General features: G+C 38.7%; 1 protein-coding gene across 5 annotated transcripts in view; it reads left to right on the top strand.

The window, feature by feature from the left end:
- stpg2 (sperm-tail PG-rich repeat containing 2) overlaps positions 1–22,345 on the top strand; it is a 50,932-nt gene that overhangs the window by 11,195 nt on the left and 17,392 nt on the right. For all 5 annotated transcript variants that reach the window (XM_040155583.1, XM_040155586.1, XM_040155587.1 and 2 more), the window contains exons 7-10: positions 3,820–3,927; positions 9,178–9,337; positions 10,969–11,132; positions 11,338–11,430. In XM_040155583.1, the coding sequence (XP_040011517.1) occupies positions 3,820–3,927; positions 9,178–9,337; positions 10,969–11,132; positions 11,338–11,430 (525 nt within the window). The remainder of the gene's footprint in view (positions 1–3,819; positions 3,928–9,177; positions 9,338–10,968; positions 11,133–11,337; positions 11,431–22,345) is intronic.

Genomic DNA, 22,345 nt, shown 5'->3' with positions numbered 1-22,345 from the left:
TGTACTTGCTAAATGCTCCCTCATAGTCAAAAGGTGGTTGCTAACATGTGGTGCTTGGGCAGGTAGCGTACAGTACTGTTAATCAGAGCTTGAAGACCGTAAAACCAAAACAATGAGCTGAAAGACCATAAAATGCTCTGTAGAGCTGAGGGTAACTGCAGCACTGGTGATGATTCTTTGTGGGTTTGTCACTATGGGTGCCTCTTTTCATATTACATATAGTCATTTGATCCATTGTTAAAATTAAATTAGCTATTAATAAATTAATAGCTTTATTAGTGTAAGAGTAGCACGATTAGCCACAATAAACTACTGGTCATACCAAGTAAGGTTGTCGCAGCAAAACCCCTGAAAATGGCAAATTAAGCAAAGGTGCGTTTTGTTAAATAATTTCACGCTCATGTCCTTTTTTTTGACAGCCGACCTATAAATATTATCTCATATTTGTTTTTAATGTCTCATTTCAAGAGTCAAAATGATAGGCTACTCAAATAAGAGGATTTTAACTACTGTTTTAACCACGAGTCAGTCTTTGAACTAAGAAGCTTTGGATAAATAACTTCTGTTGAGAGAGGCAAGAAAAATTTGAGAACCCCTTATTAGTTTATAACCAGTGTATATACAGAAATGTGTTAATATATTCTATTTCAATATATTTTATTTTTTTAATCTTAGGATTTTGAATTGTAAGAGACAGAGATGTAACTCAGCTAAAGTACACACAATTCTATTTTTCCCCCACCCATCTCAACCACAGCAAATAAATTCTCAACCTGTGGGAGACAATGATCCCTAGAGGAAGGCTATGCACACGGTTTTGTTTATAAAAAAAAAAAAAAAGGTTCACGAGCACTTTATTGTGTTTTTTGTATGGAACACTTAATTTAAAGTACATGGAAAGCCATCGGTACCACATTATGAATGAATAATAGATTACAAGCACTACTTATGCCCCCGCAGTAACTGAAGCCTCTAACCTTCAGGTTTTAACACACTCTCCCTGTTTTAGCATATTATATAATGTTGTTGTAATTACACTTAAACGCTCATAATTATATTTTGATGCCTTGACGTGTTTCAGTACTATCTTTTAAGCAGTAGGACGAACTATATTCTTATGCAGTTAAACAGCTTTGATTCAGATTGATTGTTAACACAATAGGATTTGAAAACTCCAAATTGGAAATTAGATTGTCTGATTTACAGTGAGAACAAAGTCACGGTAAGTACTTTGGATTTATTCTAGCTTTATGAAAGTACAGTTGAACATGAAATGATTCAAACCCTCCCCTTCCCTCTATGGTTCTGATTCACCAGTTCATCCGTTCGCCAACAGAGGGCAGTATAACGTAAGTTTTAAACATAGACTGGCGCGCGCGCGCGCACACACACACACACACACACACACACACACACACACACACACACACACCAAGAAACACACACACAAATACACACTGGAGCCAGTTGATTAGAGGGGAGTTACTCACCTGCATATGAACTTGAGCGTGCAAGGAGTCTGAAAAATGTGAAACTGGATTTATGGAGAGAGATGAACGCAACCCTGCTGTCAAGGACTCACACCGACACCTTTCTCTCTTCTCATCCTCTACTTCTTTGAGCATTTTGCTCTGCTGTCTCTCCTGTTTTAGATTTTAGTCATTTACTTATGCATAGTTCATTATACATGACGTTTTATTGCATCTGTTGTACCTCTATTTATAGAATATATGGCTACTAAAATGACTAACATGCTATAATTTATCCTGTGGCTTTGAATCAACAACTTTTCCTTCGGAGTGTGCTTGTATGTGTACACCATGCTGCATTTGGACCTCCTACCATGATGGGTGCACCTCCATCCGTCATCATTAGTACCTGACACATCAACTCACATGTAATCCCACACACACATACACTGACCAGATGGGTCATTACCCACAGTGGGGACCCTCAGGACAAACAACTTTACATCCTAGAGATCAGCAGATAGTCTGCCTCTAAAGGATTAGGGCTGCCGGTTTCATGGCGTTTTGACATGGCAAGAGCAATGACTGAGCAAATCACTTTAACAAACCATTATTGTGTGTATCTCTGCAATCAAAAGCAAAACAGATGGCGTTGAACCAATGCAATGCTTAAAATGGCCGTGTAAATATAAAGTTCATTGTCAGTTTGTCTTTAAATGTTGATGTTATGAATCCCATGTTAACATTGTGGATGATGTTTTTATGTTTGTAGCACTTGTTATTTTTAGAAGCAGCACTGCTCCCACACGAGAAAAGAGAAAAGAAGAAAAGAAGAAAAGAAGAAAACAAAAACTTGGCACAACTGTCTAACACTGGATCTAGTATTACCTTCCTTTAAACTGTACAAACAACTGAAACATATTGGTTATAAATAATCTTTAGTTAAATGTATCATGATTATGCTGAATTTGTATGAGCTTACATAAGGGTTATTAAGATTTGATGATGTTTAGAAATAATTTAAAAGCCTGTGGCTGTATACCACCCTTAGCAAAAGTGTGACTAAATAAAATTTGAGCAAAGATTATATCAACAGAGAGGTTACACAAAGACTAAGTCTAAAAAAATGCTTTTGTGAACAACTAACTACAAATTCAAAGCAGAAAACTGTGTCTGAAACTCAGCACTCAAAGTTCCCATACTGTGTCTGACACTGAAGTTACACATGAACACGCATGTTTAAGATACAGGTTCATATTTTGGCCCTGCTTTTAGAGCAGGCTGTTTGTGTGCATGTGCAACTTCAGTGTCACAGTGTGGCAACATTGAACGCTGTATTCCTCAATACTTTTACTACAATCACAAATCTTTTCTGCACATTCACAAACTTGAATTTATTATGCCGATTGCAAAGGTATCTGTATGTTTATATGGTATACAACCGCAGGCTTTATATTGAATTATTTCTTAAAATCCTTTTATAAGCTTAAAATCTTGTAAAATGCATCCAAACAGTTTTGTTAAGGGCAGCCAGGACTTATCTTTGTAGTCAGGACAACACAGTGTAATGGTAGTGCAAGATTTTCTGAATGGCAGAGAAAAAGGTGCACAGTCTTCTAATCATTTTGGTAGATGTGGAAACAAAAAATTGAATGATTGCCTGTGACTCCGAGCAGTTCAAGCACAGAGCTGAGCAAAATTACTGACACTGTGTCAAGTGTCTTTATTCCAGAAATTCACCGCTGCCACCACTCAAGATTTGGGTATAAGTGCTAACCATCTCCATAGAAATCCATGCTGTTGCTGCAGACCAGGTTGAACCAACTCTGTCCCAGCAACTTTGTGGGTTTACCAGAAATACAAAAATGTCCTGGTTCTGCAGTAGGCAATGTGGAAGGTTGTGTGAATGTGTGTGTGTTTACTTACCTTTCACCACCAGCATCTGAAGTAATTACTGTAGTGAAATGATGCAGTAGTCTTGGTTTGGCACATGACATGATTGTTATATGATTATGAAAAGACCAAACATGTATGTTTAGTTTTTCTTCCATTTTCTTTCTGTTTTTGTTTTGGTTAACATAAATGACTTAATTGCAGAGTAGAGAAGGAAAAGGGCTTCTTCGTATGGTGCCATTTCTGTGTGTGGTCACCATTTGCTCACACGCCTCTGACATCGCTTCATTTTTCCGTGCTGTGTCTTTCAGTTAGTTCATTTTCATAATAGTCTTTACCTCGTCTCCTCACCTCCCTGCCCCCTGAAAAAAGCAGTATTACCAAACATGTAACTGCATCCCAATATGAATATTACACCTGATTAACTGTACATTTCTCCGTCTCTGCTTCCCATCAGGGAGTTCCAGGGCCAGGCCAGTACCACATCAGAAGTCAGTTTGAAAAAACAGTGAAGTCCAGTGGCAACCTCCCAAAGTTTACTTGCCCCTTTCTTTCCCAGACTGAGGTACAGTGCAAACACAATTTGGCAAAGTTCACAGTAAAGCCTTCCACTGCTCTGGGTGTAGCCTTGTGGGTGCATTTTCAGGATAATCAGGTTGTACTGTATAGAGCAGGTTCTTTCTCAAGCAATGTTAGCACTGCTTCTGTCTACCAGAGTCTATTTCAATGTTTGTGTTTTTGGTTTTGTCCTCCTATTGCAATGACTCAACGTCTGACTCAAACTTCATTATTTACAAACAGGAATGTGAGTCAGATTCAGACAGTAGTTTCTCTGTGTGTAATGTTTTTATACTATATTACTATAATATTACTATATTTTACATATATAATTCATAACATGAGAAATCTTGTTGTAATTAAACAAAATTACCCATAAACATAATAATAATAAAAATATAAAATATAATAAATGAATACAAAATTCATATAAAAATGTTTTTTTCTATTTAGTTATGTGGTCCCTGATGAATGTAAGAACAACATGTGGACCATTACTTTAAGTCCCCTTCCTGTTCGAAAGTGAACCCTAAGTACTTTATGTAGCTTAGCTCTTTGTTTAAACCTGCTTCAACTGATTTTTTTGGCCACTTGAGGGCACGACAACAAGATATAGGGGGTTGTAACCGCAAGTAGATACTGTACCTACAAAAGACAGCTGCAATAGTTAGCTGCAGCTACCGTCTAGTTAACTTGACAACATCGACTATAAGATGGTGTGAATAAAGGTGGTCATGACATACCTCTCTCTTTTCACTGCATTACCACACTTGTACTTCTGTCATCTTCATGATCTCTGTAACCTGAACTCTCTTCATGTAATATATTTGGTTACAGTTTTATTAAGCATATCAGTGGGAACTTTAGCATACAGTATACTGTATGTGTGGTAGATGTGGCCCTATACAGCACTACACCATACATTTCCTCCCAAACCAAACACACCTCTGATCCCATAGCTCCTGGTCATCTTATACTCTACCATTCACTATAAAACCTAATTCAGCTTCTTTAGCTTGCACATGACTCTACATAATACTCTACAGACCAAGAAAACAATCAGATCATATTGAAAAGATTTCTCAGACACAATCTAGTTTAGACAAATATATACAATTCACAATTTCTATAAGGAGACTGAATTTTAATATGGAATATTTAAGATTAAGTTATAGATCCAAGACACTGAGCCAGGCTTTGCCAGTTTAATTGATGTGCTGGGAGTGGGGAAGATTTCTTCGGATGGGGGTGAAGATGAGTTTATTAAGAGGCTCAGAGGAGCGAAGATGAAGGATGTGAAAATGTGTAAACTCTCTGACTGATGTTTTAATTATCATTCTGACACACGCACACAATGTGACAGTGTATGCTCATACACAAACACACACACACACACACACACACACACACACACACACACACACACACACACACACACACACACACACACACACACACACACACACACACACACACACACACACACACACACACACACACACACACACACACACACACACACACACACACAAACACATCCTTTCAGACAAAATTCAGAAATACACGTGTTTGACAGATATAGACACAAGACAGACAAGTTTGCCAGTACTGCTGACATGCATGCAAATTAACACATTTGAGGGCAGACACACACACACACACACACACACACACACACACACACACACACACACACACACACACACACACACACACACACACACACACACAAACACACACACACACACACACACACACACACACACACACACACACACACACACACAAACACGCACACCTGAAATAACCTTAATAACATCTGAAATGTAAAACATTTTCCTAATTTTTTGGTGAGAACCACTGATGCAAGATTGTGGGGTTTATGTATGCGTGTGTGTGTTTGTGTGTGTGTGTCACAGTTTGCTCTGACCTAATTTCCCTGGCCACATGCTGTGTTAGTGCATGGACCCTGTGATGCCACATGTCACAAGTCATCTCCAATGCAGAACTAACAGCGTCAGCTTTCTTAGATCTTCGTTTCGCTGTGATTCCAGTTTCATCTGACTGTTACCCTATGGAGGGATTGGGGGGGGTTGAATGAAGGCGGGAGGGAGGAGAAGATAGGAACAACTGGAATCTTCCATTTCTCGACTTTCCGCCTTCCTTTGTCTTCCCTATTTCCCAATATCAAAACAGCAATCCGACACTTTGTGAAAACAGGCTTTTTCCTCGATTCCCCCTTTTCCTTTTATGTTCCCTCCCTTCCATTTTTTCACTAGTTGCAAATTTTTAAAGCTTCTTTTCTGCCTGATATTTTTTAACCTTACAAGTATCATAATTTTTCCCTAATTTACCACTCTATTTTCCCTTTCTTCTACTTTGGTTTCCATTTCCACCTCCTTTCTCCTCAGTTATGGTTATTTTTCTCTTCTCTATCCTGCCAATTCACATCTTGTTTCATTCTTGAGTCCCCTTTGTCTCTGATCTCTGCGAAATTTTACATGAAAAAAAAAGAAAGTACTTTGGGACCAACATGAAAAGCCAATCACTAAATAAAAATCATGTGATGTGAAAGATTAATGCATAAATTCAAATTTTTTGATTTCTACATAACAATAAGCTTCGTGCCTAAAGAAGGATGCGGATGACAAAAACCTGAAACTGAAGTAGATGTTAGGCCAATATGATTATTATACAGTGTATTATATGATAAATTAGAGCCTGCCAAAAGGAAGCAGAAATAAGGAGCCCTTGTTGTAAATATGACAAAAACTTGTTGACCTAAAGGTGTTTTCAGACTGAACCCAAACAAATTTTCCCCCCGCTTTATTTGCACATCCTCTCTAAAATTTGATTTGTATTCAGTCTAAACACGGCTTAACACTGAGTGGGGTGAGGGGTTTGGTTTGGTGCTAGAAGAGCGTGAGGGCACTTAGACTACTTCTACTGTCCCATCACTCTGTGATTAACAGATGTCGAGACATTCTGTCAATGAGGTGCCCACAGAGGCTCTTCGCATTGAGAAGATTTTGGCTCTGGGCATGAAAAGCATTCCTTTTTCTTATGAGATGTGTTTGGGAATGGAACATCAGGAAGCATAACCAAAACCATCCACCTTCAAAATAGATTCAGCATTCATGTGAAATGCCAACAACGCCCAGTCAGTCAATTTGAGAGATAAAAAAACGTGTCTTTACCAAAGCCAGTATGGCAGAGTTAGATTGACAGATGGTCACAAACCCCAGCTCTACAATTGACTTTGAATGAACACAGTTTGTTTTGGCCTTGAAACAGCATGTCTTGTAGTTCTTGCTCCTCTTCTTTCTTCTTCTCAAATGCTTACTCCATTTCTAACCCGAACACTTCCCCTCTCTGTCACTTTCCTCTCCCCATTTCCTCCTCCAGCTACACCTCTTCACGCGTTCTTTTTTCTCTCATTCCTCCTTTTCGCCTAAAAGTTCGATAACTCAGCTGTGCATTACTAACACAATTTTCATTACGCCAGAACTAATTTTCCATAGGCTGTATCTTGTTTAAATGGAAAGTGCAAATCAATGATTGGCAAGTTTCCAACTAATGGGTTATATTTAAGATCATTCTTGTAGTTGAAACATCGTCTGGAGAACTGACTAAGAGAGTATGTGTGCGCGTGTGTGTGTGTGTGCGTGTGTGTGTGTGTGTGTGTGTGTGTGTGTGTGTCTGTGTTAGGGATTGGCATTGTTAATGTGTTCAGGCTGGTATTTGAAGTAATCAAGTTCTTTTTATTCCTCTGTTGTTTTCAATAACAACCAGCTGAATGGTTCAGCTGTGAGAGGCTGAAGAGAAATTTAGAGTTACATTGAAACACAGTTCACCTTCAGTAATTTTGACAGAAAATGCAACTTTTCTGCTTCGGTCCCTTGATTGTTTGTGCTGTTATAATAGGCTATCAGATAAACACATTTGTACCCTGGAAGTGAAGCTGCCAAGCAGTTACTGCGCTGAATCAGCTCTGATATCAGCAAAACAGTCAAAGAACATTACATACCTGATTGTGTGCATCATTATCTGTGGGTTGAATATGTTGTTTACCCCAACTCATTTTCGCTGTACTCATCTCACCATTTTTACCAGCCATGACAGCGTATTGTTTACACCTTGTGTGTGTGTGTGTGTGTGTGTGTGTGTGTGTGTGTGTGTGTGTGTGTGTGTGTGTGTCTGTGTGTGCGTGTGTGCGTGTCACCATGGCAAAATGTGGTCCTGGAGATGCCTACTGTAGAGAGAACTACCACAGAGGCGGTTTTGAGTACTTTGGCAGGTATCTGTCTGTCTGTCCCTGTCTGTCCATTGACAGGTTTTGTAACCACGTGGCTGGTGTGATCACATCGCAAGATGGTCTTTAGTGTTCTGTCTGTATGCATTTTACTCTCTTGCTCTATTACTTTCTTTTACTCTTGCTCTCACACATTTTTCTTTTTCATGTTCTTTCTTTTTTTCTTGTCTCTTTTCTCTCAGTTTGCAAGTTTTAATTTCATGAGAAGAGCTTTTACAGTTTCTGCATGCATTTGGGATTTATGAAAAAGGATAAAACAGAGGATGGTCAGGCAAGTGGCATGGTATGGTGAACAGAGCAGAAGTACAGCTGACGGTGGAAAAGTAAAGCTTAGACTCATCAAAGTTGAGCCAAGTCTGACAATTTCAAGCTGAACCTGATATGTCCTTAAATGGCAACTAAGGATAAACACTTTTAACTCAGTTAAAAACCTGCCCTTTCCTCAAATCAAATCAAAAGCGCAGCTCCATTTTTTTTTCATCCATCCATAAATTTTTGCTTTCTGGCGTGTAATGAGCAGTCCACGGTGCAGACAAGATGGTTACACACTTTTAGTCACGTTGGCTACCTGTGGGCTGCAGGTAGTTAGTCTATATTTGGTCAAGTTCTGTCTCTGCTTGGCATCTCTGACAGTTAGGAGACATAGCGCTCTGTTATTTTTGGTTCCTGTGGATAAAGCAAATATTCACAGCTGGATTTGTTGTGTTCCAGATGAGCAGTGAGTAGAGAAAATAACTGGATTATTTGTTATTTTAAAACAGTGCTGATCTCAGTTGGACCAACAGAAAGTGCAATTAGTCATTAAATTGAACAGTTTCTGTGTGTGTTTGGGACTAGAATTATGATACCTTTTTTGGTTCCCTGTCTCTCTCCTGCCTCCACTCTGTGTTTCTTCTCTTACTCTAACCTTCATCTGCCTCATTCCCTTTCATTTCCTTCCATTAGAGGTTTAGCACTGTGAAAGAAGTGTCGCCCCCTGTTGGTGTATATAATGACCCGCGCTGTGCCCTGGAGCTGCTGAAGAAGAAATCAGGAGTGAAAAAAAGCCCATTTGGCATCACTGCAGTGCGCTTCACCTCTAACCACAAAAAATGCTCCACACCAGGTCAGTATGTGTGTAGTTGTGTGTGGATGCTGTTCAAAGTGATATACTTCTTTGATATATGTAGTTATATTTTATAGATGCAATCCAGTTTTCTCTTTATGTGAGATCTTGCAACCCCTGTTCTTTAAAAATTCAGATTTTAACTTGACATGGCCATTAAAGTCAATCTAAAAAGTAATATTTAAGAAAATAAGCTTTGCAACTTGTATTAATATTTAGAAATGAACTGAAAGGGAATTTACTACTGCTGTGCTTATTGTGCTTGTGCTTGTGCTTGTGCTTGTGCTTGTGCTTGCGCTTGTATTGTCCAATGAGTGAACCATTCTGTTGTAGAGGTATGAGTGATTTCCAACGTCCGGTTGTGCATTTAACCTTTGAAATTCTAAAATATGATGAAAATTAGATGTTTTTTCCTCGCTATTATCTCTTTTTATCGTACAAATTAAAAAAGAGTTCAGAATATTAATTAGTAATATAAATACTCAAATTGTATGTGTATTTTGCACTGCCGAGACAGCACATATTACACTGAACAGCAGCAATTTATGTCAAAACACACTTCAGACATTACCACACTAACATTTGTGTCTTTTTTTGCAGTCTCTTCTCAAAACATTTCTCACTATGACTGAATTTGAGGGCATTCCATGATTTTTCTGGAAAGATGAAATATTAGTGTGGTGTTACACTGCAGGTCTGAAGGAGTGTTTAATAGTTCTTGGAGTAGAATTGAAAGGTGAAACTGCACTTTATTCCAAAAATTTCATTTTTGTATCACATGGCTGACTTTAAGGGTCTGCCTTCATTTTTTCATGGTTATCTCATGGGACATGGTACAGAATGTATATTTGCATTTTCTTGTTCCATTCCTTTGTACAAATAATTGTTCTCAATAAATATCTGAATCTTGTGGAATTTTAGAAATTATTTTTTAATTATAAGTGCAAAAAAAAAATCCAAACCAGACTTATTTTTGTTTTTGCCAGCAAAACACAAGTGTTTCTCAGTTGTGCTGCCTTGCATATTGTTGCAAATGTGTGTTTACTTGTGCTTTCTGTATTTGTTCCAGGTTTCTAAATTCTGCACACTGTATGAGTTGTCATAGTAATGAAAATACTTTCTTCATTTGCTTTGGCCTCTAACTTGCCTGACTGTTTTCTACATGCATGGTTTTTTAGGCCATGATATTATTAGTAATCATCCTTCTTTGTTTTTGAGCTTTTTTTTTCTCTTGCTGTTAACAAAGCAGGTGATCATACATGCACACATGATACTATACTGCTGAGGGGACAAATGTTAAAACAGCAGTAACATGTGAGTGTCTCCATATGAAATTTAGTGTAGCCAACACCACATGAATGCTACACACACTGCCAAAACTAAAGACGCGAAGCCAGAGTTACACCTACGCTACATGTGTCTAATTTTTGTGTCTTCATTTTAAGTCCATGCAAATTCCATTAGGTTTAGACAGGAATAACAGCTACTGGTTTGAGGGATAGTAAGTACCACAGGTACCGATTCTCTGGGATGTTGTCTTTTACCATTTTATCTCAGATCAGTGAGAAGAACAACGTAAAAAATACCCTTCACAAGTACACACAATAATCCCCCGTCTTTACTCTGTCCAGGTCCAGGGTCCTATAATGTGTTTGAGCAAGGGTTAGCCCAGGAGAGTTTTAAAAAAGCATTTTTAGAGCGAAGCAGAAAAGGAGGCTTTGGCTCCACTGCTCAGCGCAACTCCTTCTTCTACAACAAGGAATCAATAGAGGCCCCAAGTCCAGGACAGTATGAGGTAAGAAGATCCCTCAGTATACTGTAGTCATTCATGTACCCTTTCTTTCTTTCTTTCGATATTTCTTACAGTTAGTGTATATGTGCTAATATTAACTGGACTGATATATAAAGCTCTGTTATTACTTGAGCCCTACATAAAAATGTTCATATCCTTATCTCCAAGATTGTGAGCATGTGTGGGACTGCTGTGTGTTTGTATTCAGACAGAAAAGAAGACAGAGGAGCGCTACAAGAAACACCACATGGCGGTTTTCAAATCAGCCACAGAACGTCTGGCATTATCACAACTAGCTAAAGTAAGCCTCCTTTTCTCTCTAGTCCCTTTTTGTCTTTGTCTCCCAGTTTCTGCCACAGGTATCCCTGTCTTACTCTTTTCCATCCACACTCAAGTTTCTGTTGTAAAGCTACTCAAACCTACTTAACAGAAGAGTCTAAGATGAAGTAACACAGAATTACACACCAAGTTTTCTTTAATAAATGGGCCATTACAGCAGTAGCATCTGACCCACTATGCTAATGGTCCTGTTTTCCTGCAGTTAATTTTCTTTGACTGCTTCATCTCTTCTTCTCCTCTTCTTGCTAAGGCTTTATTAATGTATGCTGAAGAAAACAGGTCACAATTCGTGATATTTAGTTTCTTGCTCCCGTCCCATGCTCTTTTCCCTTTCCCTGTGATCTTCCTTGTTCCTGTCCCTCGCCCACTTTCCTGTTTTATTCCTTTCAAACTGTTTTTAATATAAACCAAACATAATATACTGTATTTACATACCTGCATCTGACTTTCCACCTCTAGGTGTAACTTTATTTAATTGTATTTCAAAACAAGTATTTCCCTTTTTTATTTAGGATCAATATTTATGAGTATGGCCTAAAACTAAACAACAGGAAATCATGCTTTTACTTTTATTTTTATGGTTTTAAGTACATTTAGCATTGAAAACCTAAGTGTTATTCTACTGAATCTGCCATTTTTTATAGAGAGATATTCTATCGAACTATTCCTGTATTAGAATTTAAATTAGAATTTGAGTATTTCTGTGCCCACTGGTGCATTAATGTTAAGAGTGCCTCACAGAGACTCATTTATCTAAACCTAAGATCCAAACAAGTTTCAGTGATTTGTGTCATTTAAGTATACTGACTCCTTCACGGTAACTTTCTAGCAGTGACCTGAACAACTTTTGTAAAAGTGGAAAAAAAATGGCATATCTTTATGGAATTAGAATTGTTTCAATATTAGTGAACAAAGTTTCGCAAATCTCACTGAGAGAAAATAAAAGTAATTTGAAACCTGAAAATGATCTCAAAGCAAAATCAAATTTTTAGTATTAAAAAGTATCTGCAACATTCTCCACTTTCATTTCACTCTTCGAAGTTTCTCCTTTCTTCTCGCTATAACTGGTTTTTCATGGCTGCTGCCAGTTTTTTCATTTATGCTGCTGAAAATTTGGGTTTCAGTTCTGACACAGTTGGAGGAGAGAAACAGAAAAAGTTACACCACTTGTTGCACTTTTGGACCATTGACCTGTTACTCTGAAAGTTGTTGGCCGATGGGGACTTACTCCTTATTTCTGGGGCTGTGTGTTTTATGAGTGCATCCATTTTTAAATTTGATCTTATTGGAAATATTGTTAAAACCCTTGTCTTCACACTTTTACATGACAACACTCTAGTATTACGTATAGAGTGCTTGATGTTAACATCAACAAATAAATAACAGCAGCAATGGTGTTACATTTGAAACAGTGAAAATGTTTGGATTGTTCAAACTGGATTTCTTTGCCCTGAATGAAACAGGATGGTGTTTACTTGCATATAAATAATGTGCTAATGAAGAAACACAGAAGCAGCTGGATGTGAGGGTTAGCGATTGAATCTCACTGACTCTAGTATTGAAAAAATTTGTTGGAGGAGAAAATTATGTAAATTTCCTGCTTAAGAGTATGCCACAGCATTTTAATATTCAAGATACACAATTTGTATTTTCAAGTACCCTTCTGGGTACCAGCTGGTGTTTTCTCTGATTAACTCCAAAGGTTAGAAGTGTTATCTAAGTCTTGAGGCAAAGGTCTCCTGAACTGATCTTAAAACTGCAAACTATGCCGCTCTCTAGAAAGACAGAGTTTAAAAGGTAATTCAGCATTTATCAAAGAGGGCAGAAAATTGTAGATGCACAGCTCAAGTAAGCCCCTTGAGGCAAAGTTGTTATTTATGATATTGGGTTATAGAAACAAAATTTGACTTAAAATGTGACTGACTTTACTCAACATCACTGGGTTTAGTTTATCATATGGTGGCTTTCATACACATCCCTCACTCAATTATACACTGCTAATATAACTAACTTCCTCACAATAACGTGTAAAAAAGCAATTTTGAAACCCAGTCATGTTTACATATGGGCATGAATTTGGTTTTCTCCAGGAGAAATCTAGCTGGGCAGATCAGGTTTCTATAATCCTCTACCGAGATAATGGCAAACGGGTTTCTCATTTACGTGATGTGTAAAAGAGTTTTTGACCCTTTGTGACCCAGTATTGAATGACCTTGAATGAACTACTACATTTAAGAGAAATGCTGTTTATTATTTTAATCTTAATAATAAAAACGCTCAATTGTGAAAATGATGTTTCACTAGAAAGAAAACATCCGTGTTTAAGTCTCAGCCAAGCACAGTGGTTTTCAGTCCTCAGTGTCGGGACACAGAGCCATGCTGGTTTTCATTCCTACTGTCTAATCAGGGAGTGTTTTACGCCTAGGACACCAAATGAATGCAATTAACTACCTGGTGGAACATAAAACCAGCAGGACTGTGTGTACAGAGGAGCAGGATTGAGAGCTATTGCTACAGAGTACGAGGAGTGCAGCCGGAGAGGTCTATAGGTGACACACATGGAAATATCTCCAAATATACTTGCATCGGTAATTAGAATAATAAAATTATACATAAGCATTTTTCATTGGGAAATTCTCTTGCCTTTCTACGTAGTGAGATCAGAGATTAGGGTCACCTTCATCCATGTAAAGGATGATCACTTTATTCCCTGTTCTACCCTGCTGTGCCCAAGATATTAGAAAAAGAATGTAAAAAAAATTTCTGGATAGCAAGGGATATCATTTTTGCTTTCCTCATGACTTGTACTGTACGTCTGTGCAACTAATATACCACTGGGCAGAGCGCTGCATCTGTTACAGTTTCAGTTTTTACACTCATACTATTTTGTATGGCAGTTTGGATAAATTTAGTTACAGAGTTCTGTGTGTTTATACATTTACATTTTTGTTAGTGTTACATTGTCAATCACATTTTATTGCATGTCACAAATGAACTTAAGCAAGTGTGATGAGACTCGATTAGAAAGAGAGAGAAAGATCCATTAAGAATTCTGGTGCTGATCCCCTCTGTAATAGTCTATACCTCATTTATCTGTTTGCTCTGTTTTTCCCATTTTTCATGACAAATGCAACATGTAGTGTGCTGTCAGGCTGCAGTATATTGTACTGATAGATGAGCTGGCTTACTCAGAATCCTTTGTGCGCTAAATCCTAATCCAGATAGTAGAAAACTTGAGACTCTTGACTGCACACAGTCCACATAATGTCTGGATATAGATCTGCATGTTGGACATCTGCATGTTGGCATCTCGACATCAAGTTTAAATGCTCCGTGGTAGATTTTAAATACATGCCGGACATACAGAGTGATTAAATATATAACAATGGCTTTAACTTGGTTCAGTTCCCAGAAGCAGTATGTCCAGCTTGGTTTTGTGTTCCCATAATACATACATAATAGCCTGTGTTTGCAGGTAGGGAGCCGTCGAGGTCAAGGTGAAAAAAAGCGTCTAGTGGCACCAAATGTCACAGTGGTAGCACATGCCTGTCTGCAGCCCTCCTTAGGCAAACAGCAGGGTTAGCAGTGACAAGGACTGCAGTGCGCAAGATTTCATATTTTCCAAACTGGGAGAAAATAGGGAAAAATAGCAAAAACACACACAAACAATTGCTTATTTGACTGTACTTGACAGACACAATATTAACTCCATATTTCCATCCCTGTCTCGCTCGTTCTTTTTTTCTCTCTGGGTAGTACCTCAGAGTGCTCTGTGGAGAAGATCTGAGGCCACTTGTAAAGGCTCCACGCAGAGCCTCCTTTATGGCCAGTTAATGAAAAATCACCCAGGGACGTCTTTGCTGTAACAGTTAGCCACATGCCGCGCTTCAGCCTATGTTGTATCCCTGGTAACGGTCCCCCACTGGGACGGATATTAAAAGAGTCTAATCAGGAAACAATCATGATTATGAGAAGGGAGTAAGACGAGAAACAAAGAAAAAAAAAGAATAAAGGCAGAAAGTAGGTCTTTATTATCTGTTCTATGTTTGGGAGTTAATGTCTTCTGTATTTTGACTTCAAAGCTTCGTCTGGCATTGAAAGGTCAACTTTTTGTAGGAAAAATTATTCACACTGCATTGGTTTTGAAATCAGAAATATAAGACATACCATGTCAGTTGAAATGATAAAAGCTGGTTTGTGGGGTACATAAAACACAACAGGTGTTTTCAGGCAAAGTTTGTGATCATGTATTCAAATCAGTCTATTCCAAAATCCACTTTATAAGGATGAGACTGCAGAACAGTGGTTAAATACATATTGAACAACAGATCAGCAAGTTGATGTTTCTCATCTTTTGTTGTGCCCTCATTTTAAGGATGCTTACATTTCTGACAGTCTAAATCAAATACCTCAAGTAGTTCAAACATTTGAAGATATGTCAGATCTGTACTTTAGCTAGAGGTCTGGATCTGATAGGAGTTGATGAGCTGTCTGTGGAGAAGAGAGAATCAGACATGTTGTTGAGAAATGACAGATCTGAAAGGAGAGATGATTATGAGTAGAGTAAGGCATAAATGAGTTTGCTTTGCTCTCACTTATAATCCATTGCCTTTTCCCAGTGTGATTTCTCTTGATCCCCGTCCTTCTTTCTCTTGTTGTGCTCTCTCCTTCCTCATGTTTTTCTCCCCCTTTTTTCCTTTCTTCCCTCTTTCCTTTCAACTCCTATCCCACTGTACCCCCCCACCCCCACACCTTCTCCCCCTGCCTTGCCCTCCTTCCTCCCGGACAACCCTTCCTGAAAACGACCTTTCTGTTGCAGGGGTCGTGGGATACCCTTAGGCAGCACTGGGAGAGAATAAGTGAGGAATTTAATTTGGACCTAGGTTTCACCCTTAGGCGGTGGAATTCCTCTCTCTTCTATAGAGATGGTAAAATATTGCCCCGTCCCTTGAAGTGACAAGAGAGAGGTTTGACTGGGCGTTCTGTCTGTATGTCGCTTTTGACAAATACGTTCCCGCCTATTGTCAGCTGTGTCGATTTTGTTCTGCTGCCAATGATGTTGAGATTAATAGAGGTCCTGATGGATGGTTATTGTTACACTGAGTGAGTGTTAGGGGTTGGCAATGGCAAGATCATTGATTCAATAATGAGGTGTTAGCTTTAATAAGAGGTGCACTTTCACTTGTAAGTGCTAGAGATCTCCTGAGCAGATCCTAAATCCTGGCATAATTGATCGACATTGGCTAAAATATAGCAGATCTAAATCCAAACCTCTTTGCTGTACCCTGCTGTGTTTTGTCCACCTCAGCCTGCTAGTGTTGGAGTTCTGCTCTCCTTTACTAGAGCTAGGCTCTACACTGCAAGCATTCTGCTGCGTAGGTGTGTGAATGTGAAAAATTATGTGGTCGCACCAGTGAGTGACACAGAATTCCTCGTGCATTAGCTAAGATTCACTGCTTATCATCATTAGTAAAGAGCAGTGTACAGAACACTTAGGTAGCAGCCTCTCCTTCTTGGCTGGTGCTGACTGCCACTCTCCACGGTTAAAATGACAAATGTAGCTGGCGGCAGGTCACAACAGCTGTCGCTAATTAACGCTGATTCTGTGAGTAACTTAATAACAGGCCATAAACTTGTTTGTAGTCTGGTTAAAGAGATCTGTGTCTGTGGTTGGCCAGAGATCTTTTGTGAGGAAAGAACCTCCACTCTGTAACACCGCTGTACAATCAGTTGTTGTTTTTACCGTTTTGGGGGCGTCAAAGTCTTAATTAGGGGGTCAGATCCCTCGGACCCCCCGCAATTTGAACCCTGCTAACTTCACAGTTAAATTGTTAACTGTGAAGGCCGAATTATGCATCTGTGTGAGGCCCCTCCTAAAAAAAGATAACTTCAGTTGGAGCTATGTGGGGTGTATATTGGACATACATATATATTGAATAGAGATATCTGTGTTGTAATTCTGGTCCAGCAGCACAGACAGATATCAATCACAAGGCCTGACGCAGTCAAGGAAATCCTCATTAATGTCAGTGACAAGTAGAAAAACATTATATTGCTCTCAGAAAAAGATACCACACACAATATGCTTTAGAGAGACAGGGAAAGAGAGAAGAGATGCAACTGAAAGGAAGAAGAAGTGGGAGGGAATGAAGGAAAGACAAAGAGAATGAGAGAGAGAGAGCCTCTTTGTGTAATGTGTAATTATCTATCCTATTAGCTCTGGTTGAGATAATTGGAGTGCCTGCAAAACATACATTTATCAACACCCCACCACCCCCACCCCCCACCCCACGCCCCACGCTCCACAGAATGAACCAAATGACAAAACTTATACTGAGAGTGAAGGGGGGTGTGATTGACATAGGGTTGAAGGCATCATCATAAAGAGAGACTGATAAAGAGAACGAAAGGGGCTGACGACGGAGAAAGAAAAACATAATGTAGATAAAGAAAGAAAGATGGAAAGACAGAAGTGATGAGAATAAGTGAGACATTGCTGTCTGTGGCTCTAGAGAAGGAAAGATGATAAATAAATAAATGGCATGTGAGCCAGACAAAGAGTGTGACAGTTGCATTGAAAGTGATGCCATGGGCAAGATATTCTTGAAATATCCGGGATAGGGAAATATGCAGAGGCCCAAGGTTTGTCACTTATTGACTTTTTGTCTTCGTGTTTCATTGCATTTTTATGATATATCCATGGACAGCTAATGGCATGTCATGGTGCAGCCTCTATTTATGGGAGACAAGGGATTCAGGTGATGAAAGAAAGGAACAAAAACAGGAAAATGGAGTTATAGATTTGATATGGATTTTACTGTCAGCTGTCAGGGTAATGATGATGATATGAGACCCTGTGAGAATTCGGGCATAGTCACATACACACACTAGGGCACTTACTGAAAAGTGGCTCGCAAAAAATGTGCCCCTGAACGAGTAAATACACATATATTTATGCAACAATACCCAGAGTGTACATAGAGCATATATGTATATATATCCGTCCATTTGCATGCACTTGTGAATGCATACACATATAGTTGCACACACAGGAGACTCAGGCACAATTACGTGACCGAATGAGGAGAAGTGCTTAGTGACCCTTCTACCCTGAGGCTTCAGATGGTAACACTTCCATCATGCTCTACACAATAGTGTCCTGGACGATTCATGAACTTGATGGATAGAAAGATTTGATGATGGGGTGGAGGAGGGGCAGAGTAGCGGTGCTGTCTTATCCAGTAGCTGTACTGACCAGTGTTTCTGACAAGAGCTTTTTACTCCATTTTTCTGTCTCTGTGTTTCTGCCTCACCTTGTCCACTCTTTCATATGCTCTCAGCTATAACAAATATAAAAGGATATGACATGCAACAGTATTGATTTTGTGCTCATTAGTCAGTCAAATTTCCAAAGTAGTAGCTGTGGCCATATCTCTCTCTGTCTGCTGATTTGTCCATGTACCTGTCTTCACTGCCTATATGCCTCTGCCTCTCCGCTTGCTTCTCAACTGTAAAGTCACAGTAAAATGTTACTTTTATTTGTTTAGCTTAGTCATTCAGGAGAACATTTAAGCCAACTAGACTCCCTACAATTAAAGGGTACAAGCAACACAACTTCTTATCCACTCACCAGGTGTTCAGACTGGCTGATGTGAGTATTAGATCCATGAGTTTGAAGGCTTACCAGAAGCCACAACACTGCACAGTGATTTCTAATACAGTAAGAAAGAATTTTATTATTCTGGATAGTTATCCTGGCAACAATCATTTTATCCTGGGTCACACCAATTGCAAGGTGAACAGTAAAAATACATGGTTCTTGTTACAAAGTAATCTAAAAAAAAAAAAACTTGTGCTTGCACATATTTGATCAAACTGGATGACGCTGCATTGAGTTGAGCTAGGTACAACTTTTGTGCTAGACAACGCTGTGTTTTTTGTTTGTTTGTTTTAGTTGTTGTTTTCTACAACCCAGCCAGTGAAATGAATGAGGGGCTACATTTTCTCACACTCTGATGTCTGTCTGAACATGGCCTAAAGGTATGATTTTCTCCTTGTGTCATTCATGTGAATCTGGCCGTTGTACCATTTGTGTTTATTTGCCCCAAATAGCCAATGTATCAACTGTATGTTAGCTTTAAGCTAGTTAGCTACAGATGCACCAGTCACGTCTGTGGGAGTGTGCCTATTTGTCTTGATCCTTACCTTCTTGTTATTTCCCTCCAGTTTCCAATTTTCCTCTGGTTTCTGTACATTTATGAAGTAGATTCATAGAGCACTGGGCAAATTGTCTTTCCATTGTCTTTGTATGCAATTGTGCTGCCTCTAAAATTTGCTTTGCATTTTGTCTGAACACACAGTAAGTCTTACAGAGCAGCAGGGTCACTAAGGGCTCTGCCTATAATCACTGAGCTAGAGTTACAGTCAGTAACCCTCATTCTATATATTCACACTATGAAGGGAATCTCTAAGCTTAGGGGAGAAAAGCCAATAAGTCCATTTCCTCATGTAACACTGACACCAAGCCTGGCCAGAAATGATCTACTTTTCCCCTTCACACTTTGTGAAGCAGAGGGTAAAGGCAACAAATAAAATGGTCTTAATGTTTAACAATTAAGCCAACAAGTGTTTGTTGACTTCTGGTAGGTCACAGTAGTGCCCCTGCATATTAAGCTCTTTCAGCCAAGGTTTTTCAGTCCATATGTCCAATTTTTCGAGTTGAAAAAGAATCGGAAAAGTCCACTGGATAAAAAACCGATGAGCAGAGAAGCCTTGCAAAAAATGTGAAAAATCATTGAGAGGGGGGTTGTCCAAAATAATGCAGTGTTGTGTGGCAAAAAAGCTTAATCTGGTTCAACTTTTTCTGCAACGCAACCTGACATCATCAAGCAAAGTGCTGTGTTTGCCAAACATATACACGCAAATGTGCATTCCTGGTTGATTACTTTGTAACGTGAAAGCCGTATTTCTGCTTTTAGCTCATAGATTGTCACTATGAAAGATAGAACTGTTCCCACCGAGATTTCTTTCCAGAGTTGTAAAATCCTGTCAATTATATTATATATTATATTATTACAAACCTCTGAGCTGTGTTTTGGCATCTAATAAACTTTTAAACAAAGATTTGCTCCTACAACTCGACTTTGCAGATCGTATTACAAAGGCTCCGTAGCCTTAACAAAGTAACAATTTTAACCCTGACCCTGTCCTTTCCCTAAACCTGACCAAGAAATTTTTGTGCTCAAACCTAACCAAACCTTAAACATACCGTTGTCACGTCATAAAATAGATTTGTACAGTGATTTGTAATGGTTAGGGAGGACACAATGTCAGTAGCAGTAGAAAGTGAACAAATGGTTCCTGGTTTGATTATTAATCTTGTACAAAATTTTTAATTTGCCACTTGCTAAATGGACTGATGCTTACTTCTAACCTCACCTCTCCTCTAATTAAGTTATGGTAAGCTTAATTTCCTGCTCTGAGTGGAAATAGACATATTAAGTGATTAATATCTAATGAAAATATAATGTTGACATCTTTTAATGGCACGAGGACATTGTTTCAGTCTGTCTTGATTTACAAAGACTCAATGGGGAGGGGGTGGGGGTGGGGGTGAGTTTAAGTAATGGGAAAACATGGGGGTGCGTGCATGAGCAACAGAGGAAAAGATGGATAAAAGGGAGAGCAGTCTTAAAATTTGTAATAGGGCAGACAGAGAACTTTTCTGTGTAGCACCTTCAGATTTTTTGTTGTGTGAATGTTCTCTAAGTTGTTGCTTGGGGGGAAAAGATCACATACTTATGAAAGTATCAAATTCTCACATGAAATTCTTTTTCTCTTTTTCCTTCTCTTCAGCTCTTGCTGTTAGGTCCTGGTTATTGTTACCTCCCCGCTGTCTTGCTCTCATAAAACAAGTCAACTGAAAAACAACCCTTCTTCAAAAAAAGCCTGTGAATTAAATAAAAGACACTTTACAAGTGACGGTGATTTCTCGTACATTCTCAAAACTCTGGAGCATGCTTTTGCGGAGTTCATGCCTACTGTATGGTTCATTAGTATGCTGTATGCAATATTGCCATTTAGATAATCACCCATCACAAACCTTTTCTGCATACACAGTGGTAGCTGGGGTCCATGTTTGTGCCAAAATAGGACTATATGCTTTGTGATTAAAATACATTTTGCACTGAAAGTAAAATGCAATGGGAAGAAAGAGATCATACATTATAAACTACAAAAGCTAAAAAGGCCTCACACCTGCATTTAAACAAAAAAAGGTTCTTTGTGTGACTCATATGGCCATTTTAAAAACTGTTCATTTGATCATTTTTTAATCTCCCACTGCAATCTTTAAGATTTGGTTAAAGGTACCCTGTGAGCTTTTGACCACTAGCAGTACTATGGAGCAATATTTGTTCATTTTGTTTGCAAGCACACAGCAATGCGTTACACATTATTGCCATTTTATTTTCACGCTATTCGGCTGACCGACAGCTGGTGGCGGTAACGGGCCAAGTAACGTAGCATTGTGCCAACAAAGTTTGTGAAAAAGATGACAACAAACTAGCAAACATGGATGTAAACAATGCAGGATTTAAATATTTTATTAATTGGCTTTGCAAATGTTTCATGAGGAAAGAGAGAGCCCTCAACACATCTGTTAGACCCCAAGGACATGTACGATGCATTTGGGCAGAAACACTGAATAAAATTACTGAAAGGTGATGTTTAACCTTTCCTTTTTTACAAGAAAACTCCACAGGGCATTTTTAAATTTATGGAATAAAAATACTTGAATAAGGTTAGAAAACAATTGTGGTTATGGTTGAAATAACGAATTGGTTAAGGTTAGAGAAAGACTAGGGTTATGGTTCAAG

This window comes from Xiphias gladius, chromosome 19 (assembly GCF_016859285.1).
Source record: "Xiphias gladius isolate SHS-SW01 ecotype Sanya breed wild chromosome 19, ASM1685928v1, whole genome shotgun sequence".
Taxonomy (NCBI): Eukaryota; Metazoa; Chordata; class Actinopteri; order Istiophoriformes; family Xiphiidae; genus Xiphias; species Xiphias gladius.
The sequence above is the reverse complement of the archived record's forward strand: the minus strand, read 5'-3'. Positions and strand labels throughout refer to the sequence as shown.